The sequence below is a fragment of the Benincasa hispida genome, chromosome 1, assembly GCF_009727055.1.
Source record: "Benincasa hispida cultivar B227 chromosome 1, ASM972705v1, whole genome shotgun sequence".
In the NCBI taxonomy this organism is placed as follows: Eukaryota; Viridiplantae; Streptophyta; class Magnoliopsida; order Cucurbitales; family Cucurbitaceae; genus Benincasa; species Benincasa hispida.
In genome coordinates, this window is record NC_052349.1 from 60,443,657 (window position 1) to 60,459,716 (window position 16,060).

General features: G+C 30.3%; 2 protein-coding genes across 3 annotated transcripts; one reads left to right on the top strand and one right to left on the bottom strand.

Annotated features, from left to right (window-relative positions):
- Positions 1 to 1,547: 1,547 nt before the first annotated feature.
- On the bottom strand, positions 1,548 to 2,135 carry LOC120078346. The gene is made up of 2 exons (XM_039032602.1): positions 2,065 to 2,135; positions 1,548 to 1,884 (listed from the first exon to the last, which is right to left on the bottom strand). Exons 1-2 carry the CDS (start codon positions 2,133 to 2,135, stop codon positions 1,548 to 1,550), a joined length of 408 nt encoding a protein of 135 aa, XP_038888530.1.
- Positions 2,136 to 3,736: 1,601 nt separating this feature from the next.
- Positions 3,737 to 10,889, top strand: LOC120070362 (beta-glucosidase 44-like). 2 transcript variants are annotated; one of them, XM_039022301.1, is made up of 11 exons: positions 3,737 to 4,021; positions 4,266 to 4,324; positions 4,513 to 4,588; positions 4,702 to 4,773; positions 6,457 to 6,544; positions 6,802 to 7,054; positions 7,378 to 7,493; positions 8,265 to 8,482; positions 8,620 to 8,651; positions 9,355 to 9,457; positions 10,415 to 10,889. In XM_039022301.1, the coding sequence occupies exons 1-11, from the start codon at positions 3,790 to 3,792 to the stop codon at positions 10,687 to 10,689; spliced, it is 1,524 nt and encodes a 507-aa protein (XP_038878229.1). In that variant the 5' UTR covers positions 3,737 to 3,789; the 3' UTR covers positions 10,690 to 10,889. The 2 variants fall into 2 exon arrangements, with proteins under 2 accessions (XP_038878229.1, XP_038878230.1); XM_039022302.1 differs by lacking the exons at positions 3,737 to 4,021; positions 4,513 to 4,588.
- Positions 10,890 to 16,060: the final 5,171 nt, after the last annotated feature.

Below are 16,060 nucleotides of genomic sequence, written 5' to 3' on the forward strand. Positions count from 1 at the left end.
GGAACTTCGGAGAGGAAAGTTCCTAACCAACCAAGGTGAGTGGTTGTTCCATTGTTTGTATGGTTGATTTCTATATATATATGATTATATATATAGGTTGTACTTGAAAATTGGCATGATCGGGAAATGTGATTGTCTGGATTAAATTATTATTATGCTTGTTAAAATATTGCCTGGGATTGTGCTGGAAACTAAAATAGTACCCAGGATTTAGTTAGCATGCTTGAAAAAGGTACTTGGAGGGATTAGTCAGTATAATTGGCGGGATTAGTCAGCTTTGTTAGCGAAAAAAATATAGTCAAGATATCTAAGCATAGCTAGTGGAAGTTAGTCGATGTGCACATTCGGCGGGATATTGGGATACTAAGGAGGTTTCCACGGGATTTTTTTGTATATTGTGTTAGGATACGTATGGGAGTACCTGGGAAATACATGATCATACCAAGGGTAACCAGTTGACATGCTGGGGTAATTACATTTTGTTATGTGATTGTTGTTGTTTGTGGAATTATTTTCCTAAAGATGAATTTCTGTAATCAAACTTATGTTTGTTTAAAAGCTGCCACCCATTGAATTTGTAGCTCATGTTTTCCATGTTTTATGTCCCCCCCTCCCAGGTAGCGAAAAGTGAGGTGTTCTAGGGTGTTGCTAAGGTCAAGGTCTACCACAAGCCATAGTCACACTTCCGGCATTTAGGGTGGTTGATGTAAACTTTGTAGCTAATCTTAAAAGTTGTATAAACGTTGTGCTGTTGATAATAAAATGAGTTAGATAAATAATTGTTGTTTACATCTTTGACTTAAAGTTTACTGAGGATAGTAAAGAGGTTCAGAGTAGCAGTAGGTATCACAAAAGGAAGGTATTTGCGGTCCCTCACGTCTCTCCTCGGGCTCGGGAGTGCGGGCCCGGGGCGGGGTGTGACACATCGTCTAGTGCTTATGCTTATCGTGTAGCGCATCGTCTAGGCTCATCGTTCTAGCGCCGCCAAGAATCTATGCGATTTCGTCAGTGTAAAATGCAACGCTCCAATGCCCATTGGCCCACGGCCGCCTGCGCACACCCGATCCTGCCGCATGCATACTAACCTCTCAAGTCTTGGTTGCCGCATGCCTTGTCCACGCATAGGGTTGCTTTCCCTCAACATGAATCTTCTTGGCGTGCACAACCAATGCATGGTTTCTCTTCACTTGGCCACACTTGGCTTCCTTAAGAGCCCAACTAACCTCAACAAATAGGTAAGGCCAACGCATGGCTCAACTCCAATGCCTAGCACAAAGCCAATGCATGGGCAAACACTTAGCCAATTTCTAACTTCACCCGAAAGTCAAGCTTCCAAACTTAAACATTTCTTCTAACTCTTCACCCCTTTTCCCTACAATTAAACATAACTTCTCACTTAACCTACTCACCATACTGGTCTCAGTAATGAACATACATAAGTAGGAAAATTAGGGTTAAGGGTTTACATTTACCTCCCCTTTAAGAAAATTTCGTTCTCGAAATTCTGCTACAAGTCCATCCATTAAACAACTGCGGATACTTATTTTTCATTTGCTCTTCAGCTTCCCATGTAACTTCTTCAGTAGGTTTCTCCATAACACCTTTACTAAAGGTATTGTCTTGTTTCTCAAGACTTGCTCTTTCCTATCAAGGATCTCCACTAGTTCCTCTTCGTATGACAAATTTTCCTTCAACCGCACTGGTTGTTCAGGTAACATATGGGTAGGATCTAGCACATACTTTCTTAGCATCGCCACATGAAACACATCATGGATATGAGATAGCTCTGGAGTTAACTCTAACCTGTATGCCATTGGGTCAACTCGCTCTATTATCTCATAGGGTCCAATGTATCTCGGGCTTAACTTCCCTTTCCTACCAAACCTAAGTATTCATTTCCATGGGGGCAACTTAAGAAATACCTTATCGCCAACTTCAAATTCTAATTCTCCTCTCCGCTTATCTGCATAACTCTTTTATCTGTCTCGAGCTGTTTTAAGATTTTCTCTTATAATCTTAATACTATCTGACGTCAGCTGAACAAGTTTTGGGCCTAATAGTTACCTTTCTCCCACTTCATTCCAACATACCGGAGTCTTACATGGTCTCCTGTATAAAGCCTCATATGGAGCCATTTCGATACTCGAATGGTAACTGTTGTTATACGTAAATTCGATCAACGATAACATTTATTTATTTTTTCTAATGTCACTACTACTTTTTATTTTTATTAGGCATCATTTAGTTCTTTTTCCAAAAAAAAAAAAAAGGTATCTTTTGAAAAGACGCAAGTAGCCACTTTTGGCCCATTCTACATTTGAATTTTGAATCCAACCCAACTACTTTACACATGTGACATTGAAGTAAAATTATCTTACCAAGTATTTTTATATTTTTTCAAAACCTTTAAGAATTGTCATCATATGATTTGTAATATTCAACTTTATTGTCCAAATGGAGATCATCATGAAACATTGATTAAATAATACACTAATACCTCTACATTTTAGAACTCGATTATTTAATTATGCTCCTAAATTTTAAAAAACTTCATTTAAATCTTTAAACTTCGAAATTATTTAAAAAGTATCATTAAAAAGTGATGTCACTAAAATGTAGCATAAATAAAATATTATTTATAACTCAGTTTCAACTATATAGAATATTAAATCGGTGTTAACATTCATGACATCACAAATCATCTATAATTAAATAAATAAATAATTTATTTCTTATTTGGTTGATGTAGTTGTTTAATGTTTGGTTCTTTTCTAAATTGTCCTCCCTTTACCCGTAATTGTGCAAAAGGGGAAAATCACTCATTTTATTTTATCTTCCCCAAAATGTTTCCTAGTTTTTTTTTTTCATCCTATGAAGTACATAAAAAGAATACATATTTATCTATAATATGAATATATATGGAGATATATACTAGTGGCAAGTATATATTTGAAGGTACTGGTGGCAAAGTGTATATATGGAGGTACATATAATTGTGATAAGTATGTATATAAATGTATATGCATAATCCATATTATTTGTTGCATATAATATGTTGGACATTTGTGAGATTTATGTGGTTCACTAACAGTGTGTTAACTTAGCTATAACCACAAGCAAAAGGAGAACAGTTACTATTAGAGAGAATAATTCAAATTACAGATCAAATGTGCCCTAGAGTCAGAGAATTTGTATAACACACTTTTCTAAACTCCGTACTTAGTCATTTGAAGCACCAAATATCAAATTCAAGGCATTACAAGAGTTTTTATCGGAATATGTGATAAATAGATTAGAAGTTTTCATATATATATAAGAAATATGCTTTTAATGATTCAATACTAATTTTGATAAAAATGAAAATTATATTTAAAATGGTATGATTAAGTATTAAATTAATTTTGAGTAATTAAAGACATGCCGATAGTATTTTAAGTATAACAAAAGTGACTTTAACATTTTCGAAACCACCTTTAAACATGCACTATAAAACTATATTTGGAAATCATCATTTAATTATATAATTCTAAATTAAAATATCGACTCAAAGACCTCTTTTTCTGGTATTATAAAAGGATGAAAATTTAAGCTATAAACTTTTTAGTCGTCTTTGACCAAAAAGAAGTGAAAAAAAAAGAAGTGTGATATCATGATATCTACCCGTGAACTTACTTTGGATAAGATCCGTTTGTCTTCTTCTGCACGTTGTGAATATATGCAGTAGCAATCAATTACCATCCAAATTCCTCAATCTCTTTCTCTTATCTTCTATCCTTTTGCTAAAAAGCAATGAAATTTTGCTTCTTCTTCCTTCTAGTGAGTCTCACTATTGCTAGAAGTTTCTCATCGGAATTAACTTATGACTTCTCCGGCATTGTCTTCGACACCGAAGGGCTCAGTCGAGCTGCATTTCCCAAAGGCTTCGTCTTTGGAACTGCAACTTCTGCATATCAAGTAGAAGGAATGGCTCACAAAGATGGCCGAGGTCAAAGCATTTGGGATCCTTTCGTTAAACTCCCCGGTACTAATCGTTTTTAGTTCTCAAATTTTAATTTAATCCGAATTATGATAATTTAATTAAAAACATACTTTTAAAATCAATCAGCAACAAGTGAAATAATTTATATGCATATCGTAAAATGAGATCTTTCCATTTTTGCATCATGAGATCTTCAACTCTAATTTTTTTTCTAAAAAAACTTCAATTCAAATTTCTTTTTATAATATATGTTTTTGTTTGAGTTCTTTTTTAAATGGTTGAGCAGGAAAGATTTCTGGCAATGCCACGGGAGATGTAGCTGTGGATCAATATCATCGATATAAGGTATGTATATAAATTTAACATATTTCAACTACATGACGTATGTTTTTTTTATTGATATCAAGTCACATTTTGGTTTATTTTGAATATTTTAAATTATATCTAAATTATTTTTTAACTTGAAAAATGTGTCTAATATGCATTAAATTTTTCTGTGTTGTGTTTTTAATTTAATTTCTTGTGTGCAATAGGAAGACATCGATAGCATGAAAAGGTTGAACTTCGATGCTTATCGATTCTCAATTTCTTGGCCGAGGATATTTCCAAGTATTAAAATTTTCTTTTATAAACATTCATTTTTTTTAGGGTAAAAATTATTAGCAGCTGCTTAAATGATCATAATAATTAATAATCTGTATTTGATTTTTTTTATTCAATAGATGGATCGGGAGAAGTAAATTGGAAAGGGGTTGCTTACTATAATAGATTAATTGACTACATGATTCATCAAGGTAAAATCGATTTAACACCCATTCATTTTATTTTATGTCTGTTTTACTCAATAAACAGTCCCAAAAAAGAAAAATTCATCCAACTTCAATTTTTTCGCCTATATATATATATATATATATATTGGGTAAAGAGCATGATCTCCAACCATCATTTTCTTGCTTTATTATTATTATTATTTTTTAAGGATTTGAAAAAATGAAGCAGGATTATGAAAACCAAATTAAAAAGTATAGTAACTTTGCAAAGTTTGATTTCATTTTTTAAATTTGACTTAGAATTTAAATATCATTGGAAATACGATCAAAGTCCCATATTGATAAAGGGATGATCATAGGAGGGTAATACAAAGAAAAACGACTATCTCCAATGGTATGAGACATTTTGGGTGAGACCAAAAACAAAGTCGGGGTGTATGCTCAAAGAGGACAATATCATATTGTTATGGAGATATGTGGATATCTGTTGTCTCTAACAAATTGATATCAGAGTCATGCCCTGACTTTAGCCCCGATAGAATCATCAGGTGTCATACATAAAGTGATAAATTGTAGAGATATTTAGATGTCTGTTGTTCCTAACAAATATACTATTGAAGAAGTTTATTATCAAACATGCTATTGATTTTGGATTTTGGGTATGATGAGAGTGCTGTTAAAGATGTAACTAAGGTTCCGTTTTCCCTTGGCGTGCCCCTCTTGGTGATCGGCCGCGTTCCCATATCTCTATAGGTTTAGTTAACGCATTCTTCCAACATTCTCTCGATAGGCGAAATAACATCTTCACTTCTGCTCAGTTTATTATCAAACATGCTATTGATTTGGATTTTGGGTATGATGAGAGTGCTACGAATGTGTCAACCTAGTTGAGATATCCTGGTGTATTTACTAATCCCTCTTTTCTTCAAGTAATATATTATTAAAACAAAAATAAATTATCTTACAAGCTATTAAGGTTGCTACATGTATGTTAATGATTGCATATCTTTACAATGATATGATTAGTATCATCCACTTTTGCTTAATTCACTAGCTTTCAGTTTCGACTTAAAAGCGGATATAAACTCTCATGATTATTTTTTGTTTCACCCAAAAGGTGCTCATACCATTGGAGATAGTCATATTCACTTATATACTCATGAATATCATCCACTTATCTAGCCAATGTGGGACTTTAGTTGCATTCTCAACGATAATGATTATATTTAATTTATCTAATCGAGTTATGTTCATCTTTTTTTTTTAATTAATTTTTTAATACTTAATAGTTTAATAAGACCGTTACCATGATTGCAATTGATTCTTTATTACTTAAGCCCCATTTAGAAATTGTTTGGTTTTTAGATTTTAGTTTTAAAAAATTAAGCTTATTTCCTCTCAATTTCTTACCATGTTTTACATATTTCTTGAGTAAAAGAGTTGACAAAATCAAGTTTTTATTTTTTTATTTTTAGTTTTCAAAACTTGACATTGACTTTTAAAAACATTGGTAAAAATAGATAACAAATCAAAAAGTTTAGAGATGAAAATGGTGTTTATAGACTTAATTTAAAAAAACTCAAAATAAGAAACCAAATGGTTATCAAATGGAGACTAAATGATAACGTATATAACATTTTTCATTTTCAAGATAATCTCCCATTTGAGATTTTGAAATCCATGTTCTTTTTTCCCAATAACTTGAAGGAATCACACCCTATGCAAATCTTTACCACTATGATCTTCCCTTGGCACTTCAAGAAAGATATGGAGGCTTACTAGACAAGCAAATCGTGTAAGTTTGATCAAACTAAACTTGTATTATTCATAGTTATATATACATTTTTATCACACGTTTGCTTTCGAACTATTGTCCATAAATCAAATTGAGAATAATTGATGTATGTAGGTAGTAACATAAGTCTTTTATTATTATTACTCTTTTTGTCTTTTTGAGTTTAAAGGGTTCGTATCAATTAATTAATTTTTTTTTTTTTAATTTTTACTGATAATTATATAGGGTTATGATTGCAAATCCTTAATAATATGCAGGGTCGATTTTGCAAATTATGCGGAATTTTGTTTCGAACAATTTGGAGATAGAGTAAAGAATTGGATGACATTCAATGAACCCAGAGTTATAGCTGATGTTGGTTTCAATAGTGGAATAATGCCTCCTTCAAGGTGTTCAAAAGAATATGGAAATTGTACCAATGGAAATTCAGGAACTGAACCATACATTGTGGCTCACAATATAATTCTTTCCCATGCTACTGTGGTTGATACATACAGGAAGAAATTTCAAGTAAGGTTTCATATTAGGACGGTTTTCAAATAAAGAAAAATAAATAAATTTATTTATAAGTATAGAAAAATGTTACTATCAACTAATGATAGGTTGTGATAGACCATGATATACATCTATCAAACATTAATGGATAGATGCCTATCGCGATCTATCACTAATACATAGTAGTGATATTTTGCTATACTTAAAAATATTTTTAGCAATTTTACCGTTTAAAACAATTCCTCTTCAAATTACACAAATTAAAACCATGCTTCTTTAATTATTGTCATTTTCCTTTGAATATATATTCATGTTGAATAATATAAATATCGTTTCAGGGAAAACAAAGAGGGAGAGTTGGAATTTTGTTGGATTTTACATATTATGAACCTCTAACTGGAGGAAAAGAAGACAGACATGCAGCTCAAAGAGCAAGAGATTTTCACATTGGCTGGTAAATATATAAATCCAATCTTACATTTATTTTAGGTATATGGGTGAACCTTCTCATCTATCTTCCTTTTATGTATCGCACAAAAAAAATTTACGTTTATTTTAACTTCACTTGTCATGATAAGTTTTAGTGTTAAATTAGATCAAATTGAAAGTTTAAGGTTAAAATTAATTCGTTGGCGAATTTAAGTAAACTAATATAATTTTTTTTCAAGGGATAATACTCACAACTTCTTTACTATATAGTTATCAATTTTTCAAATTAAACATATGAATTCTTAGTTAAATTCTAAAAACCAAAAACGAGTTTTTAAGAACTTTTTCCCCTAAAATTTGGTTTGGTTTAAAAAAATCCTTCCAAAAAAAGTAGTTAAGAAAACAAAAAAAAAAATCAAGTAGTTATCAAATGAGACCTTAGTTTTTAGCTTTTAAAATAGTGCTTGTTTTTTTTACGACTTCTTTAATTATGTTTTCCTCTTTCTTAGTTAAACATTAGAAATCTTATAGTCAAACTCCAAAAACAAAATCTTCTTAAAAGCTTCTTTTTTTTTTATTTTTTTATTTTTAAAACTTGACTTGATTTTTTGAAAACAACTCTCCTTCAGAGTAGATAATTAAACAATAAAGAAGTCAATAAATGGAAATAGTTTTAATTATAAAATTATTTTTCAAAAGCCAAAAAAAAAAAAAAAGATGTATTAGTTATCAAACAACAATTAAAAAAATCCAAAATTATACCAAATCATATTAATTTGAGAAAATTTTTGTTTAGGTTCTTGCATCCTTTTACATATGGTGAATATCCAAGAACAATGCAAGAAATTGTAAAAGAAAGGCTACCAAAATTTAGTGATGAAGAGATTAAATTGGTGAAAGGCTCAGTAGATTTTGTGGGTATTAATCAATACACCACCTTCTATATGTTCAACCCCACTTGGCCAAAACCAACCACTCCTGGCTATCAATCAGATTGGCATGTTGGCTATGCTTGTAAGACCATTTAATCCAAAATTAATAATCTCTCTCTCTCTTTTTTCTTTTTCTTTTTTTTTTTTAAATCCAAAATTAATAATATGCTCTCTTTTATATATACATAGAGCTCAATTTCTTATTTTTCTTCTCTACAGATGAAAAGAATGGAAAACCAATTGGTCCACGGGTAATCGATTTTTACTTTTAAACTTCGAAATGTTCCGAAAGATTACATGTCTAAACTTTCAATTTTAAGATAATATAATCATCGTTTTTAATATTCTATTAACTAAATGGTAACATGTCATATCTGTTTGAACAAATATTAGAAAATGATCAATTACAAAAAGATATATAGGAAAGATTTAGTGGCTAAATTTCGACAAAAAAAGTCATGATAATATTTTATAAATGATCAATATTTGTAGGATTAGAGTCTATTAGACGATCGTCTTTATTTTTTTCCCTACATTTAGATTAAATTAGAAATTAGAAAAGAAAAATTAATTCAAACATGTTTTTTAGCAAGTCCACTCGTGTTTATAGTACGAGAAGAGTTATTTAACTCTATATTATAAATACCTATTAATAAGTGCTAAATTTGTATGTAGATTCTATTTAATAATCATTTGATTTTTTATTTTTTGTTTTAAAAAATGATGCCTATAAATATTTATTATATCTCTAGATTATTTGTTTCGTTATATACTTTTTACTAATGTTTTCAAAAATCAAATCAGTAATTTTTTTTTTTAAAATTTAGTTAAGAATTCAACTTTTGTAATTAAGGAAAATACAAATTATTGTAAAATAAAAATAAAAAATAAAATGGTTATAACGAGATATAATTACTTCATTTTAGTTGAAGTAATGAATATAATGGTTGTCAGGCTCATACTGGATGGTTGTATGAAGTACCATGGGGAATGTATAAAGCTTTGATGTATGTGAAGGAGCATTATGGAAACCCAAACGTGATTGTTTCAGAAAATGGTAAACATTATTCATACTCAACTATAGTTTGTTTTTGCCTTAAAAAATTTTTTGTTTTTGTTTTTAATTTTTAATATTGTTTAATAACATATTCAGTCCTCGAACTTTAAAGTTTGTAGTGTTTTAGTCTTTAAATTTTTAAGTTTGTATTTTATGGTCTCCAAATTTTAACTTTATGTTTGATAGGTCTCTCACAAATTCAAAATTTTAAAAAATATATTTATCTATTAAATATAAATATAAATTTTATATCTAATGAAATCTTAAACTTTAAATTTTATGTCTAGTAAATCTATAAATTTAGATAAAAAATAAAAAATATTCATTAACTAAATTTGTAATAAGTTTAGATTACGTATGGATACAAATATCAAAGTTTTGGGGATTAAATTTGTAATTTAACCATTAAGTTACTAAATTAATATTTGGTAAGAAAAAAAAGACTTATAGCGATAGATTTTGAAATCATCCCTAATAATAGCTTTGAAATCATAATTAAAATTTGAAAACAAAATATATGAATTTAAAGGTCGGTTTTAAATATTAAAAAATAACCAAAATATTTATAAATATAACAAAATGTCATTATCTATTAATCTATAAGAGTCTATTACCGTAATATTTTGCTATATCTAAAAATATGTTAAGCAGTTTGGTATTTAAAAAACAAATTTTCAATTTAAAAACCTATTCAATATTGTAAGAACAACTTTTGGAATGATGGACCTTTGAAATGATATTTGATAACTTATTTATAGATATTCAAGTTTGCACTAATTAATTAGCTAAAATAGATTGATATGTTGAATTTACTTTTGAAGTATAAATTACAAATCAATTTGAGCTTAAGACATATATTTTTATAGTTTTTTTTTAGTACAAGAGGAAGATTTAAAGCTCAAATTATTGGCATGTAGTTGTATTTTTGTAAAGTTATAATTTGATAATAAATGATAGGTATGGATACTGCTGATATCCCACTTCCTGAAGGGTTAAATGATAGAGAAAGAATACATTACTACAAGACATATTTGCAGAACATGAAGAAAGCCATTGATAATGGAGCTAATGTGACAGGCTATTTTGCTTGGTCTTTGCTTGATAACTTTGAATGGCTATCAGGCTATACTTCAAGGTTTGGTATCATATATGTTGATTACAAACACAATCTCAAGAGAGTTCCTAAGATGTCAGCCTATTGGTTCAAACAAATGATTCAAAACAACAAATAATTAAGCCAAGTTTTAAATATTGGTGAGTATTTTCTTGCCTAAATGGGAATAAATGTTTGGCAAGATGGGTGAGAAATTGAATCATATCTATCCAACTTTGAAATAGTACTGAGCTATATGTGTTTGTATTGCCTAGACCCTTTAAGCCTCTTTTTAAATATGTTAATGGTTTGGTATTGGCTGTATTCTTTTTCTCTAAATGTGTTAATGTTGTTTGGATATATAATGTTCTTCATCTTGTTCCTGTCTTTGCCAAGATGGGGTGTTTTCGTATGTCGTAGATTCTGCGAGAAATCTTTTCCGTGTTTACGACTTCACTGTTAGGAGTGCGAACAAAATCCCATATTGATTAGGAAAATTATCTCTATTGGTATGAAACCTTTTGGAATGGTTTCAAAAACAAAATCATGAGAGTTTATATCAAATGCGGACAATATCATACTATTGTAGAGATATGTGGAGGTATGTTTTTCTTTATCATTTAATATCAGAGCCTTGGTCTAGGCTCAATTGTGTGGGTGGATTGTCACGAGTGTGATCTCACATTAAGTAGGGGCAATTTTGTCTTTTTACTATCAACTATGATGTGGCTTTAGGATTTTCATTGGGAGGCTATTAAAGTCTTGCCTTTAGGTTGTTTAAAAGGTTTTACAATTAGCGTTAGAGTTTTCTTTTTCAAGTTTAGCTAGGGAGCTTATTAAATTTTGCAATTCATGTGTTGAGTTGCTTGCCAAGTTTTACAATTGGCCTTAGAGCTTTCTTTTTCAAGTTTAGTGAGGGAGCTTTTTGAATTTTACAATTCATGTGTTGAGTTGTTTGCCAAAAACATTCAAACACTAGAATAAAGATGGACTTTCATAACATTTAAAAACTATCAGATTTAAAATTTGTGGCAGTTATTTTCAGTGATTGTATCGCCTGTAAAGGTATGCACATCAACGATAGTTTTTAGAAAATGTTATAATTAATCTTCTCATGACAAGAAATAATTGTCAACAATGAATAATTATTGACAATTATAAGCTACCATTGTCAAATATGTTATGATAGAATATTATTATCATCAATTGACCGAAAATTAGGTATTTTTGTAGCATTATAGCCATTGACAACAATTATAAAATATCAAAAAAGAATATATAGTGACATTTTTTTCCTGTAAAAAATATATGAACCATGAAACTTTATTGTCAAGAATATTTGAACTACGACAACAATTTTATGTAAACAAATATTCTATCACAACACATTTTTATCATCATAAAATTTCATATTTATGACACTTTTATATTGTCAATAAAATACATATCTTGACATTTTGCTATTTCTTTGAATCTTGTTATTACACATACGATTTCTATCATTAATTAATCTCATTTTAACACAAAATCTATAAAACATAAATTAAAACTTTCGTATATGAGAATAAAATTGATAATGTTTTTACAAAGAAACTAAATACAAGGAACTATCGAATGTCCCCAAAGGGACAAATACAAACAAGGTAGTACTACGAATAACTACATTATAACAAGTTTTATCACTGCCAAACGTCAATCACTTGCTTGGTACACTTCAATGGGTTCGTGCAAGAGCTAGTTAAAAAAAACAAATATTCATTTTAGAGTTCAACTCAAAACATCAATGTTAACAATAATCACAACATTCACGAAAGTCTAAGCATCATTCTCATACGTCATTCGTGGAACAAAGGTTAAGCAATCACTCACTCTATTAATACATATTAGATAATATGAGTGTTTTTTATATTCTCCTACCTTCCATTCACAACGACATATATAAATACTCCATTTAACCTCCTTTCTTCTCTACCACCATCAAAAGCAGAGTATCATCAAATATAAACACCATTTCCAATCTATCAGTGACAAAGTTTCAACTAATATTCCTAATGTAAAATATCTACATACCTTTCAAGGAGTTTAACTAAGAAGAATCAAGATAATAACAAAATCTTTAAACAAAAGAAACAAAAAAAGAAATGGAACTCATCTTACTCCTAATGTCAATTTTTAAACATCATGGCAACAAAGCTACAATACACTATTTAAAATCCAACATAGATACCACAATTTTATGGTATATCATGTAACCCAAATATGCCTTAGAACTTGTCCAGAACATTCTCTTTTAGCATATGGTAAACCCCACTACATCCCTCTTCCCCAATGAAGGATCCTTTTGAAATAGAAAAATTCAGGGAAAATTGAATACATAATTATATGTCCACATGATAATGATTTTGTTTTTTGTTTTTAAAAATTGTGCTTGTTTTCTCATCGTTTCTTTACTATAAATTTTACTTTTCTTAGAAAAAATTTGAATTCTTAGTCACATTACAAAAGTTTACAGAGTCTTTAGCACTTCTAACTACAAGGTACTAAATACAGTCCTAGCACATCACTACTGCCATACAAAATCTCCAATAAAATTTAAATTCAATAGTAAAAATAAGGCACCCCTTACGGATTTGAAATATACTATAAAAAGAAAAATTTAGGTGGCTCTCCCCATAAGTAGAATGTGAGTGAGTTATATGGAAATTTTCCATAATGGGGCAGAGAACAATAAGAACCTAAAAAACAATCTAGAGGGGAAAAAATCATAATCAGATATCAAGAGAAGGCCTTACAATCCCATTTGAGCTAAAAAGTGTATTATCTATGAACGAACAAAAAAAAAAAAAAAAAAGGTGAGAAGCAAACAAAAAGGTATAATCTATGAAGCACAGATACTTCATATGAGGTAAAGAATCCGTATCAGACACGTATCGAATACCGATACTTCCAGATACTTCCCAGATACGTATCTGATACGTGATTTGACGTATCTATTTCTATGCATACTTTTTTTTTTTTTAAGAAAAAAACAAGCAACTCATCTAGTATTTTTCAATCTAAACTAGGCAACCTATTTAAAATGTTTCACTAGTCGAGTCCAAAACTAAAGAAGGAAACAAAAATAACGGACCAAACCCTAGACTAGAATCACCTAATCTCCATTTTCACATTTGAGTTCCTACAAAGTCCACCAAAATATAAATCAATTTGGATATCTTCAACAATTCAATGAAGAAATTCTTCGTTTATCTTCATACTTCTCCCTCTAATCTTCTTTCTTCTTGCAAATGAGACACTTTTATATTGCATTTTATTAACTATTTACTTTCAACATCTTAGATGTTGCTTTTTTTGTATTGTATTTCAATGTTTGTATTCTATTTTGTGCTATTGTATTAATTGTATGCTAAGTTTATCTATATCTAGATCTTTTTATAGAAAAAAAAAATGTATCTTCATGTATCAGTATCATCATTTTTTAGAAATATATATATATAATATATATATATAAATAACACATCCTTAGACATATCTATATCTTAATTTTTTTGGAAATTGACGAATTACTGTATCCGTATCGTGTAGCCATATCTATGTCTATGCTTCACGGGGTATAATCAACCTAAATGAAAGAAAGTGATATACACAGCATCATAATTTATTTTCTAATTGTATGACTTCTTTAAAACTTGAACAAGGCTAAATAGTATAACTTCCACTAATATGGCAAAGAATACATTCCAATAGCAAGCATTGACAAGAACCCATCGTACCTGAAAATTTTCAAAATACTCAATCAAGTGAAAACTCATCCCAAAATACTAAAAAATAAAATATCGAAATTTAATTTCAAAGTTTTCTTTCTAAATTCATCTTTGAACTTCTTAATAATCCTTCAAAATTCTTATCATCCTTTATGAAAATCTCTAGCTCTTCACCCCTGAATGAGGTTGCTAACTCATTGTGATTGCAAGTTCTCGAGACGGCACAGATGAAGAAGATGGTGCAAATTCATTGTCGTTGTTGGTATTCATTTCTTGAAGAGCAGAAGGGTGGATAACAATTATTTGCAAAATTGCAAAAAGTTCAAATGGTAAGAGAGAGTTGCTGGGAAGGGGAAGTCTGCCAAAATCATGAGGAAACAATATATATATATTTTCTTCTTCTCGAGCATTGGCTTCTGACATCGACTCTTTTGTGCCACATTTGATTTCTTAATAAAAGAACATGACAAAAACAAAACCCAAAAGAAAAGATGAAACGAAAACATGGAAGCTTTAGTGTTGAAGACGACCAACTTAAGGCAATATTGAAATCGAAAGAATAGGTCAGTGCTGAGGATCGAAATCGAAGAAGATTGACCAACTTGAAGACGACTATGATATCGATAAAGACTTCAGAAGGAGCGACATCGAAGAAGATGACTAACTTGAAGACGACTATGATACCGATGAGAACTTCATAAGGAATGAAATCGAAGAAGATGTTGAGGACCGAAATCTAAGGAGACGACCAACGCGAAGACGACTACGATATCGATGAAGACTTTAGTGTAACGAAATCAAAGAAGATGGTGAGGACCAAAATAGAAGAAGACTTCCATGCACCTGAAGGGAAAATTTCACAAAATGACCAAAAACCCTAAAACTTTTCTACTAATGACCTCTTTCTAAAAACTAGACCGCCACATTTTTCTTCTTCCTTCTACGATTTCCTCAGCCCTTCATTCAATGTGCATTCAATACACCACCAACATTCCACCAAAACATTTATTCCCAACTAATATTCTGAAGAGAATGAAACGTCTCTTTCATTATTCACTTTCTGTCGTCGAACGTCTCTCTCATCTCGTAGCTTTCTCTCAAATTTTCTCAGCCCTTCGGATTCTCTGGTAGCTTTCTCTCGTAGCTTTCATCGTTGGATTCTGTCCACATTTCTTATTCCTTCCACTGTTTCTTCAACCCTTCATTCAATGTGCGATTTCTTCACTCAGATCGCTTTCATAATAAGTGTCGTTTAGTAAATTATAAACGATCGTGTAGTAATTTATACATGATCGTTTAGTAAATTATAAACGATTGTTTAGTAATATATGCAATGAGTAGTAAGTATACACCATCCTTTAGTAAATTAGAACGATCGTTTAGTAAAATATAAACGATCGTTTAGCAATTACTATGCGATTGTTTAATAAATTATAAACGATCGTTTAGTAATTATATGTGTATGGAGTTTAGTAATTATACACCATCTGTTGGTTGATCTTCGTTCACGGACATGTACATATATAGAGTTTAATTGCCTCGAGATCCCATGCTCCTATGCAATATCTGCAGTGACCCTAAGAAACATTAATGTTCAAACATTATGTGTAAAGTGGTTTACAGTTGACTGTGTGCTTGTTGCTTACGCTGAATTAATCTTCCCAGTCGAACATAGTCAAGAATGGGTTGGATATTTTGAACCAATTCTACCACTGCAAAATGTAGTAAGTGTAGGTCGATGTCAAA